Consider the following 12,886-nt stretch of genomic DNA (forward strand, 5'->3'; position numbering starts at 1 on the left):
TAGTGCATAAAGAGTTTTATAACTAAAGTAATGAAATAAAAATTAGAAGCTTATGTTTAGTAGTTAAGGATAGCAAAAAGCAATGTAAAGAAAGCATAAATATGCATTGTCAAACATAAATAGAATCAAAGCATGTAAATGTGATTGATCCTGAACGAAGTGAGCACAATTACGTTCCTTGATTCTATGACTTTTCCTTCATTGCAGTCGAAAAGAACTTTGTAGCTAGTGTCACACAATTGATTGATTGGAATTAGATTGTTTTAAAGGCCCTTGTCATAGAACACATATTTCAGCTCAACTGATTCGCACCTTTTTGTACCCAGACCTTTGATTGCTCCTTCGCGGATATCTCTAAAAGTGACAATAGGACCATCTTTCTCCATAAAATCATTCAAGAGGAACTTGAGACCAGTCATATGTCTAGAGAATCTACTGTCTAAGTACTAGACATGCTCCTGACACTGAAACTAAAAGAGTAATTCCTGCCTTTTATCTTTGACTCCCTAACAACTTGATAAGGACCAGCGTCACATCTGCTAAAAATGTTATCAGGAGCTTCATTGAAAAGTCCCTAGAAAAGTGGTCAGGGCTTCCACAGCTGAAGAAATTACCTAAATATCTTTTCTCTGTGTAATGCTTTCTCGTTGAGTTATTTCCCTTGGGCTGAACTATTCTGGCTCCATTAGATATACTTTCTTCATAGCGTTTAACAATGGGTGCAACACTAGCAACCAGTTCATCACGATTTTCTCATTATTTATTTCACCCTAATCAGAATCATCAAAGTCGTTGATCAAATTGGCTACTTCTTTTTTGGAGACCAGGGCTATAGATTTCCCTTTGTTGGAGTCCCTAATGATGTCTTTATGAAGAGCTTTAGTTTTGTAACACCCAGTCTCAGGTACGCATTTAAATTCAAGCCAAACTCCTTATTTTACCCTTGCACTCGACGAGTTGGAGGCCCAACTCGTCGAGTGGGATCGACCCCGGGTCGGGGAATTAAGTGACCTACTCGATGAGTCGGAAGACTGACTCGGCGAGTAGGAGCTCTCTGAGTGAAACCCTAAATTGGAGGGTTTGCACCCTATTTAAGCATCTTATGAGGCTTCCACCCTAGCCTCTATCACCTTCAAGCTCTGTCCTCGAAACCCTAATCAATTGTGAGCATTCTTGAGCAATTTGTGCCTTTCTTTGTGATTTGAAGTTAGAAGAAGGAAGGGAAAGCTTGGAATCAAGAAGCAAGTCAGTGGATCCAGAGTTGTGGTTGCACTTCCAGTTATTTAAGGTAAAGAGCTCCTACCTTGACTCCTTATTTGTTAGATCATCTTTGAGGCTTGAATCTTGACATCTTTGGGGGCATTTCCAAGCCATTTCGGATTGTAGAGTGTAATATAGGGTAAATGCTTCAGATCTGGAACCTTGGAGGGTTCTCATGGCATAAAGGTGCCAACTTTATGGCCATGAGAACCACATGCATGTAATAGACCCTATTTTTGGTCTTTTAAGCTTAAAAGTCCCATGCATGGACGTAAAGTTCATGACTTTACGTGTTATATCGACCTTAGGAGCCCAGATCTACCATTTGGATGAGATTACCACAACAGAAATCGAGTTATGGGCATGGACATTAGTTGACTCGACGAGTCGTTCTTGGGACTTGGTGAGTTGGGGGTTTGGTTCCCCAACCTTTTCTGAGTCGAAGGGATCTAGATGAGTCCAGAAGGCGGACTCAACAAATAGACGTAGTTATGGACCTCGAAACCATGGGACTCGGCGAGTGTATGAACACACTCGGCGAGTCCAAGGCAATCTCCCAACCCATGAATACGGACTCGACGAGTTGTTCATACAACTCGGCGAGTCACAGGATAGTCACACTCATATGATGAAGATGAACTCGGCGAGCCAGATGAAGATAGTCCCGATGTTATGATTGAAGGAGAACTCGTCGAGTTCTTGCTAGACTCGATGAGTAGAGTCGGGGTTGGGAACAGATGAAAGAATAGGGACTCGACGAGTTGGTGAACCAACTCGGCGAGTCAGTTCAACCGGGTTTTGACTTTGACCAGGATGTTGACTTTAGCCAGGGGTAAAATGGTCATTTTACCCTACGAGTAATTATCAGTTTTTGACTAAGTACCTTTATGGAAATTCATAGCCGGAGAGTCGTCGGAGCAGCAGACAGAGATTCCTCACCCAGGGTTGCAGCAGTCAATCACTCGAGGTGAGTTTCCTTCTAGTAGTAACGAGTCTACGGCCATAATGTCGACCCGTTTAAGTTGTAGAGTATGTCTGGATGAGCCCGATGTCGGGGTTAGCCCGATTCATTTTATATGTTTCCAGACTTCGGTCTGATGCCAGGGCGGCCCCGAGAAGTAGTTAATTATGCTTGATGTCTTTGTGATTCATGCATGTATATGTGTTATGTGTTATGTGTCCCGGACTCCGGTCCGATGTCGGGCAAGCCCGATGCAGTATATGCGATTATGTTATATGTTCTGTGTTAAGTGTTCCGGGGTAAGCCCGATGCCGAGGCAAGCCCGATGTATGTTAGTCATTATGCCATGTATTATGTATTTTGGGACAAGCCCGATGTATGCTAGTTATCTGTTATATGTTATTTGTTCCGGGTTCGGTCCGATGTCGGGGCAAGCCCGATGCAGATTATGTGATTATGCTATGTATTTGCCGGGGTGAGCCCGATGCCCGATGTGGTCGGATGCCGGGGTGAGCCCGATGCTGAATAGGTGTCTGATGTCGGGTAAGCCGATGTCGGGATTCGTCCCGATACAGCTGGGAGTAGTCCCAGGGTTATGTTATCTGTTATATGTGCTTTGTATGGTATGTGGTACTTTGGGGGAGCTCACTAAGCTTCGTGCTTATAGTTTTCAGTTTTGGTTTCAGGTACTTCAACTAGTAAAGGGAAGGGCTCGAGTTGATGGCATGGCACACACCACAGTTTTATTAGCCTGGGAGCTTACTCTGATATTTTATGCGAGACAGTTATATGTTGACAGATTTTATGAGATTTTGAGATACATGATTGATGATTTTATTTTATGGTGATAATATTATGTTTGCTAAATGATTTTAAAAACGAAATTTTTGGCTTGTATTTTGGGGACGTTTCAAGTTGGTATCAGAGCCTTGGTTTAAGGGACTCGGGCGCACTTTCGGGTGTGTCTGAACTCAAACTAAGGAATTGGTAGAGAAATTTTCAAAAGGAAAATCAATTTTTGCAAAAGAAAAGAGTTTTAGAAAAAGCGAAAAGAAATTTTTTTGAGAAAAGAACTTTGAAAAGAGAAAAGGGTGTGGTGCATGCAATCAGCCGAACTCAAGTAAGTACTCCCAAATTACCCATACAAGTTTATGCTATGTTATGATTATCAGCTTTATTAGAACAGCATGCTAGATTAGGACTAAGGATCTAGGAAGGATGCCTTATGTGCCTGTTATATGTGTTTCAGCTTTATGAGAACTGCATGCTAGTACAGAATTGTCAGTATGATAGCCAAAGTAGTATATACTTGAATATGTGTACTCAATGTCGAATGCTACTTGCTTTGTGCTTTTAGGAGTTCTAGTTGTCTTTCACTAACTAGTAAACGAATATGCTAAGTTACATATTGCAAGGACTAAATAATTTTACAAGGTTAAGTCTAGCTCTATTTCGCAGCTCTTGTTTGAGTCCAACTGTTGTAGGGTAGGATCTCTCATTCGAAGAATTATCTAGTCTGAGTAATATGTAATAGTATTCGCGAGCTAGTTAGGGGAAGAAAGCAGGGACTTCTTATGCAGCTGATGGCGGAGAGTGGGATGGTGATTACCCTAGGGCAAGCCTAGGATAAGAGTAGCAGAGAGCAGTAGTAGTAGAAGGGACTTGGTGGAGTCAAGACAGTTCTTGAGGAAAGTACGGATAGATGTGGAAAGTAGTATGGGCCCGTACTACTGAAAGCAGAGGATCCGTACTCGAATCAAGGAAGGCTGAGATAAGACCAGGGAACTTGTAGTGTATGTGATCCCTCTAGTTATATTAGTATTTTGACGCTTGTTATGATGTGTTTTCAGAATGGTGGTTTTACGCCCTAGACCAGCAGATGGTAGTTCAGGCGCAGGAGAGGTATCGGGCTCAGGCTGTGGAGCCAGGCAGTTAGACGAGCAGAACAGGGAGTTCATCTCCTCGGAGGTCACGCGCAACATACTAGACCAGACTCCTGTGATTTTTGGATCGGTCAAGGAGGGTATTTTAGAGCTTCTGGATGAGAAGCTGAGCGCATTCCGCACTGAGATAGCGGCCATGATGGGATCGCGCATATTGACTTTCAGGGAGTTCAGAGCTTGTGTAGCTCCCGACTACCATGGGGATCGGGACCCCATTGCGAGTACCAGATGGTTTGCGGATGTCGCCAACGCGTTCCGTACCAGCAAATGTCCCGAGGGGAACAAGGTCAGATTAGCATCCTGTCTTCTGAAGGACAGGGCACGAGATTGGTGGGAGGAGGTCGGGAGATTCATTGGAAATGAAACTGTGTTGCATACTATGACCTGAAGTGATTTCACGACCAGGTTCAGAGCCGAGTTCGCACCTGTTATTGAGGTGCAGCAGCTTGCTAGGGAGTTTCAGGACCTCTAGCAGACGACAGAGACTGTGGTGGAGATTACCGCCAAGTTTAGGGAGAGGACCCTTCTTGTTCCGCAGTATGTGGCGGACGAGGAGATGAAAAAGACCCGATATCATGAAATGTTGTGGAGTGATATCCGCCAGTTTGTGAACCGATCCAGCTGCAAGACGTTGGAGGATATGATAGCGAGGGATCGAGAGAGGGAGTTAGATTTAGAGATGGAGAGGAAGAGGAAGCCAGGGGAGTTCAGTCAGGAGGTATGGGCAAGAATCCCAAGGTATCAGATCTCAGAGCCAACAAAGCCACGGTCGTTGTGGCAAATGCGGCAGGATGCACGAGGGAGTGTGCAAGGCAGGGAGTTTGGGTTGCTACAAGTACGGCCGAACGGGTTACATGATCCGAGATTGCACAGCTACTACCACCACCACACCATCATTAGATCTGATTTGCTTTCAGTGCAATCAGAGGGGACACAAGCGGTCCCAGTGCCCGAGATTTGCAGCAGCAGGGAAGGTGGTAGCACCTTCTCCTGCCACCTTGAGGATTACAGATGGCCGTCATGGTCGGGCTGATGCGCCTACGGCGCGAAGCAGGGCTTTTCATCTTACTGCAGAGGAGGCACGAGCAGCTCCTGACGTGGTGACGGGTATGTATTTTCCTCTTATCTCTGTATTTGATATTGTTTGTTTCTCATGTTTATGTGTTTGTGTATAGGTTCGTTCTTAGTGAACGTCATTTCAGCTATGGTATTGTTTCATTCGGGGGTTACCCGATCATTTGTGTCGCTCGCACTTAGCAAGCGATTTAGCAGAGTTCCAGGGGAGCTGGATTGCGCATTCGACGTTGAGATAGCTGATGACAGAACCGTCAGGGTCACGAGAGTTCATAGAGGATGTACATTGCGGCTATTTGATGAGCAGTTCTCAGTGGATTTGGTTCCTATTCCCCTGCGAGGGAATAAGGTTATAGTAGGTATGGATTGGTTGAGCCCCAATGGGGCAGTGATACATTGTGAGTAGCAGTTGGTAAGAGTTCGCACTCCCAGTGGGGGAGAGTTAGTGATTCAGGGCGAGAGGCCACAGCGCAGACCAGTTTTTTGTTCTGCAGCGAGAGCGAGACGTCACATTCAGCAGGGCTGTGCGGGATATGTCGCGTATGTCATGGATACACGAGATAAGGATAAGACGACACTCGATGATGTACCGGTGGTACGAGAGTATCCAGATGTGTTCCCGGAGGATTTGCCTGGGATACCTCCGGAGAGACAGGTTGAGTTCCGGATTGACCTGGTCCCCAGTACGGCTCTGATAGCCAAGGCACCATATCGGTTGACTCCTCCCGAGATGCAGGAGTTGTCTACGCAGCTGCAAGAGCTGCTAGACAAGGGTTTTATCAGGCCGAGCAGTTCACCATGGGGAGCCCCGATCCTGTTTGTGAAGAAGAAGGATGGGTCGCACCGTATGTGCATAGATTACCGGGAGCTAAATAAGGTAACGGTGAAGAACCGTTACCCACTCCCGAGGATAGATGACTTGTTTCACCAGCTTCAGGGAGCATCTTGGTTTTCCAAGATTGATCTACGATCCGGATATCACCAGATGCGGGTCAGAGATGATGATGTGCAGAAGACCGCTTTTAGGACCCGCTATGGTCATTATGAGTTTGTGGTGATGTCATTTGGGCTCACTAACGCTCCAGCCGCATTCATGGACCTCATGAACCGTGTATGCAGACCGATGCTAGATCGGTATGTGATAGTATTCATTGACGACATCTTGGTTTATTCCAAGACTCAGGAGCAGCATGAGGAGCACCTAAGAGAGGTGCTAGAGACCTTAAGGAGGGAGAGACTTTTTGCAAAGTTCTCTAAGTGCGAGTTCTGGTTGCGCGAGGTGCAGTTTTTGGGACACCTCGTCAACCAGAATGGTATATTAGTCGATCCGGCCAAGATAGAGGTCGTGATGCAGTGGGAGGTCCCGAAGTCTCCATCCGAGATTTGGAGCTTCTTGTGTTTGGCAGGGTATTACAGGAGATTCATCCAGGATTTCTCCAAGATAGCAGTCCCGCTGACCCGACTAACCAAGAAGTTGGTGGTGTTTCGTTGGGGTCCTGAGCAGCAGACATCCTTTCAAACGCTCAGGCATCGCCGCCTCGCACAGAGGGAGTAGATGACATTGTAGTCTACTGTGACGCTTCGATCATAGGTATGGGAGCAGTGTTGATGCAGCGGGGGCATGTGATAGCTTATGCCTCGCGACAATTAAAACCTCACGAGGCTAATTACCCGACGCATGATTTGGAGCTGGGGGCGGTGGTGTTCGCCCTCAACATTTGGCGGCATTACCTCTACGGGGTCCGGTGTACTATCTACACGGACCACAAGAGTTTGAGGTACCTCATGGATCAGCCGAATCTGAACATGAGGCAGCGGCGGTGGTTGGATGTGGTAAAGGATTACGACTGTGAGATCCTTTACCACCCGGGGAAGGCCAACGTAGTGGCCGACACCCTGAGCCGCAAGGCAGTAGCAGCTCCGATCCGAGATATCTGTCTGAGGACAGTGATTACTCCACTGCTAGAGCAGATTAGGGAGGTGCAGGTTGAGGGCCTGAAGGAGGAGCACCAAAAGTGCGAGAGGATAGTGGGCCGAGTAGCTTCGTTTGATTTCGATAGCCGAGGATTGTTGACCCTGCATGGGAGGGTCTGGGTACCGTACTGGGGCGGAGTACGGCAGGTGTTGATGGAGGAGGCCCATAAGTCGCGGTTCTCCATCCATCCAAGGGCGACAAAGATGTACAGAGATCTTCGGCCCGATTACTGGTGGCCCTGCATGAAGCGGGACGTAGCTTGGTATGTGGAGAGATGCCTAACCTGAAGGAAGGTCAAGGCAGAGCACCAGAGGCCCCATGGCAAGGTGTAGCCGTTTGACATTCCCGTGTGGAAATGGGAGGATATCACTATGGACTTCATTACTAAGCTTCCCAGGACCGCACGTGGGGTTGAATCGATATGGGTCATCGTGGATCGGTTGACCAAGAGCGCCCATTTTATACCGATCCAGGAGAGCATCTCGGCTGAGAAGTTGGCCGAGATTTATGTGCGAGAGGTAGTGGCACGTCATGGAGTGCCTGTATCGGTGGTGTCAGATCGAGATGTCCGGTTTACTTCTAGGTTTTGGAAGCGGTTTCACGACGAGATGGGTACTCGTCTCCATTTCAGCACCGCTTTCCACCCTCAGATGGACGGGCAGAACGAGAGGACGATTCAGACTCTCGAGGACATGCTTCGGGAATGTGTGCTAGATTTCGGTGGCAGTTGGGATACGTATTTTCCATTCGCGGAATTTTCATATAACAACAGCTATCACTCCAGTATAGACCGACCTCCCTTCGAGATGCTCTATGGGAGGAAGTGTAGGACCCAAATCTGTTGGGGTGAGGTCGGTCAGAGAGTCATGGGGAGTACATAGGTAGTACTCAAGACCACGGAGCGGATTCAGCAAGTCCGGAGCAGGCTCCAGACTGCTCAGAGTCGGCAGAAGAGTTACGCCGACAAGCGGCGTTCGGACTTGGAATTTTAGGTGGGCGATATGGTCCTCCTGAAAGTGTCACCCTGGAAGGGTGTTATCATATTTCGGAAGCGGGGCAAGCTGGGCCCCAGGTTCATTGGTCCATTTAGGGGTTTGGCATGGGTGGGTCGGGTTGCCTATCGGTTAGATCTTCCAGCAGAGCTCAGCCAGATCCACAGCACGTTCCATGTTTCTCAGTTGCGGAAGTGCTTAGTGGATGATTCAGCAGTGGTAGCCCTTGAGGACATTCAGGTTGATGATAGCCTGAACCACATCGAGAGACCCGTGGCGATTTTAGATCGCAAGAGGAAAGAGATGAGAAAGAAGAGGGTAGAGTTAGTGAAAGTGCAGTGGCAGCACCACAAGGGTTCGGAGTGGACGTGGGAGCCCGAGGAGGAAATGAGGGAGCACTACCCAGAGTTGTTTTCAGAGACAACAGACTTCGAGGACGAAGTCTAAGACAAGTGGGGGAGAATTGTAACACCCGGTCTCAGGTACACATTTAAATTCAAGCCAAACTCCTTATTTTACCCTTGAACTCGACGAGTTGGAGGCCCAACTCGTCGAGTGGGATCGACCCCGGGTCGGGGGATTAAGTGACCTACTCGACGAGTCGGAAGACTGACTCGGCGAGTAGGAGCTCTCTGAGTGAAACCCTAAATTGGAGGGTTTGCACCCTATTTAAACATCTTATGAGGCTTCCACCCTAGCCTCTATCACCTTCAAGCTCTGTCCTCGAAACCCTAATCAATTGTGAGCATTCTTGAGCAATTTGTGCCTTTCTTTGTGATTTGAAGTTAGAAGAAGGAAGGGAAAGCTTGGAATCAAGAAGCAAGTCAGTGGATCCAGAGTTGTGGTTGCACTTCCAGTTATTTAAGGTAAAGAGCTCCTACCTTGACTCCTTATTTGTTAGATCATCTTTGAGGCTTGAATCTTGACATCTTTGGGGGCATTTCCAAGCCATTTCGGATTGTAGAGTGTAATATAGGGTAAATGCTTCAGATCTGGAACCTTGGAGGGTTCTCATGGCATAAAGGTGCCAACTTTATGGCCATGAGAACCACATGCATGTAATAGACCCTATTTTTGGTCTTTTAAGCTTAAAAGTCCCATGCATGGACGTAAAGTTCATGACTTTACGTGTTATATCGACCTTAGGAGCCTAGATCTACCCTTTGGATGAGATTAGCACAACAGAAATCGAGTTATGAGCATGGACATTAGTTGACTCGACGAGTCGTTCTTGTGACTCGGCGAGTCGGGGGTTTGGTTACCCAATATTTTCTTATTCGAAGGGATCTAGATGAGTCCAGAAGGGGGACTCAACAAAATAGACGTAGTTATGGACATGGAAACCATGGGACTCGGCAAGTGTATGAACATACTCGATGAGTCCAATGCAATCTCCCAACCCATGAAGACGGACTCGATGAGTTGTTCATACAACTCGGCGAGTCACAGGCTCGTCACACTCATATGATGAAGATGAACTCGACGAGTTCAAGGATGAACTCGGCGAGCCAGATGAAGATAGTCCTGATGTTATGATTGAAGGAGAACTCGTTGAGTTCATGCTAGACTCGACGAGTAGATTCGGGGTTTGGAACAGATGAAAGAATAGGGACTCGACGACTTGGTGAACCAACTCGGCGAGTCAGGTCAACCGGGTGTTAACTTTGACCAGGATGTTGACTTTAGCCAGGGGTAAAATGGTCATTTTACACTAAGAGTAATTATCGGTTTTTGACTAAGTACCTTTATGGAAATTTATAGCCGGAGAGTCGCCGGAGCAGCAGACAGAGATTCCTCACCCAGGGTTGCAGCAGTCAGTCACTCGAGGTGAGTTTCCTTCCAGTAGTAACGGGTCTACGGCCATAATGTCAGCCCGTTTAAGTTGTAGAGTATGTCGGGCTGAGCCCGATGACGGGGTTAGACCGATGCAGTTTATATGTTTCCGGACTTCGGTCCGATGCCGGGGCGTTCCCGAGAAGTAGTTAATTATGCTTGATGTCTTTGTGATTCATGCATGTATATGTGTATGTGTTATGTGTCCCGGACTCCGGTCCGATGCCGGGCAAGCCCGATGCAGTATATGCGATTATGTTATATGTTATGTGTCCCGTACTCCGGTCCGATGCTGGGCAAGTCCGATGTCGGGCAAGTCCGATGTCGGGCAAGTCCGATGTCGGGCAAGCCCGATGTATGCTAGTTATGTGTTATATGTTATTTGTTTCGGGCTTCGGTCCGATGCCGGGGCAAGGCCGATGCAGCTTATGTGATTATGCTTTGTATGTGCCGGGGTAAGCCCGATGCCGGGGTGAGCCCAATGCCCGATGCGAAAGGATGCCGGGTGAGCCCGATGCCGGACAGGAGTCCGATGTCGGGTAAGCCGATGTCGGGATTCGTCCCAATGCAGCTGGGAGTAGTCCCATGGTTATGTTATCTGTTATATGTGCTTTGTAAGGTATGTGGTAGTTTGGGTAGCTCACTAAGCTTCGTCCTTACAGTTTTCAGTTTTGGTTTCAGGTACTTCAGCTAGTAATGATGAATCTGATGATGAAAATGAGACAGACTCAGTTTGTCCAAGTCAAGAAAGCTATCATAGTCTTCATAATTCCGATAATGAATATGAGCTTCTAAATTATGACGAAACTTATGCATATAGTAAGTTAAATCCATTTACGAAAGTGAATTCTAAATTCCCAAGTGTAATTGCTTTTAGAAGAGCATTGAATCATTATGCACTAACAAATGAATTTGAGTATGTCATTGAGAAAAGTGATTTGACAAGACTTACCGCATGTTGTGGAGATAAAAAGTGTAAGTGGAGAATTCATGCTTCTCTTACACAAGATGGGGTTACTTTTGAAGTAAGTATAAAATTTGAGAAATACTACATTCGTCGACATTGTTATTATGTTAACATAATTATATGTTTTTTTTCAATTTTGTAGGTAAAGAAGTTATAGAAACTCATTCTTGTACTCGAAGCAACAAGAGCGGTAACAAACATGCCACTCAAGGATGGATTGATGATGTTGTTACCGACAAGTTGAAATCTGAAGGCGATGTCTCTCCTGCCGACCTAAAAAAGTGGCTTATGCATACCTACAATGTTGAAGACCATATATGAGAGTCTTTAGAGGAAGAGAACAAGCTTATACCGATATGTATGGAAAGTGGGATGACTCTTATGTACATATATATGATTTCAAACAAGAACTTGAAAAAAGAAATCCAGGAAGTGTGGTGGAGATTGATTTACAGAGAGTGGGTGAAACGAAACATTTCCAACGCTTTTTTATATCATTAACAGCATGCTCTAAGGGGTTTCTTGCCGGTTGTCGTCCTTAAATTGGGCTTGATGCTTGTCATTTGAAAGAGAAATTTAATGGTGTGTTAGCCGTTGTCACAAGTATCGATGGTAACAATGGTATGTTTCCAGTAGCCTATGGTGTGCTTGAGGCAGAGAATACAAAATCATGGACTTGGTTTCTTACGTCACTAAAAAAAGCGATTGGTACACCAAATGGTCTTGTTATCTCCTCTGGCATGCAAAAAGGCTTGGAATTAGCTATTACACAGGTTTATCCTAATATTGAGCATCGAGAATGCATAAGACATTTATGTAGCAACTTCAAGAAACATTTTCGAGGTGACTTTTTCATGAGCAAGCTATGGGAGGCTGCAAATACCTACTCTGTTAGTCAAGCGTGATAGATTGTTAAATGAAATTGCTACTAAATGTGCAGATGCAATTTCATATTTGAATGAGAACCATAAAAAGATATGGAGTCGAAGTAAGTTTGACACACTTGTCAAGTGTGATTACATTACCAACAACATTTCAGAAACTTTTAACTCTTGGGTAGGTGACATACGTTATAAACCGATGCTTGATCTCCTTGATGCAATTAGAGAAAAGCTTATGGAACGATTTGACAAGAAAAGAAGTAAGGTACAAAAATGGAAAGGACCACTAGTTCCAAAAGCAAAGAAGTATCTCAAAACAATCACTAAGGCAAGTTAAGGAACTATATATATACATAATTGTTTTTTCATTAAACATATATATATATATATATATATATATATTTTGATATTAGTTTGTTCTTGTTTTATTTTCTCATGTAGAACTTAGGGTGAATTTCAAGTTTGTAGAAGCAGTGATAATAAAGCGGAAGTGAAGTACAAAGGAAATCGTTGGGATGTTATATTGGATGAGAAAAAATATAGTTGTCGAAAATGGCAAGTTACAGGCCTTCCGTGTGTGCATACAGCTGCTTTTATTGCTTTCACAAGGGAGCCTAGTTGGGACAAATATGTTGATACATATTTCACAGTCGACAAATTTAAAGAAGCATACGCTTTAGAAATTGGTCTGATGCCTGGAAAATATCAATGGGTGTATATATAGAGACAGTCGACAAGATATATCCACCTATTATAAAACGGCCGCCTGGACGACCTAAAAAGAATAGAATTGTACCACATGATGAGTCCAAGAAAAGACACAAATGTCCGCGTTGTGGTATGTATGGACACCATCAAAGGACTTGCAAAAATCCCGCACATCAAGGTTTTGATGAAGCACCCTCTAGCAATAGGAAAGAACACAAAAGATCATGAGTTTTTGTTATGAGTTTGATTACATTTTAGTACTTCAATGCTTTCTGCATGGATTGTTTAATTT

The 12,886-nt window shown here is 45.3% G+C and overlaps 1 protein-coding gene across 1 annotated transcript; it reads left to right on the plus strand.

The window, feature by feature from the left end:
• Positions 1–11,322: 11,322 nt before the first annotated feature.
• LOC145140584 (uncharacterized) lies at positions 11,323–12,610 on the plus strand. The gene is made up of 4 exons (XM_079074025.1): positions 11,323–11,467; positions 11,576–11,848; positions 11,946–12,214; positions 12,335–12,610. Exons 1-4 carry the CDS (start codon positions 11,323–11,325, stop codon positions 12,608–12,610), a joined length of 963 nt encoding a protein of 320 aa, XP_078930151.1.
• Positions 12,611–12,886: the final 276 nt, after the last annotated feature.

Source organism: Lactuca virosa, chromosome 9 (assembly GCF_052849685.1).
Source record: "Lactuca virosa cultivar CGN04683 chromosome 9, Lactuca_virosa_CGN04683_v6, whole genome shotgun sequence".
Classification (NCBI taxonomy): domain Eukaryota; kingdom Viridiplantae; phylum Streptophyta; class Magnoliopsida; order Asterales; family Asteraceae; genus Lactuca; species Lactuca virosa.

Coding starts and splice junctions, on each gene's coding strand:
- LOC145140584 (XM_079074025.1), top strand. CDS start 11,323: ATGAGAGTCTTTAGAGGAAGAGAACAAGCTTATACCGATATGTATGGA. Junction 11,849..11,945: donor CTTCAAGAAACATTTTCGAG/GTGACTTTTTCA, acceptor CTAAATGTGCAG/ATGCAATTTCATATTTGAAT. Junction 12,215..12,334: donor ATCTCAAAACAATCACTAAG/GCAAGTTAAGGA, acceptor TGTAGAACTTAG/GGTGAATTTCAAGTTTGTAG.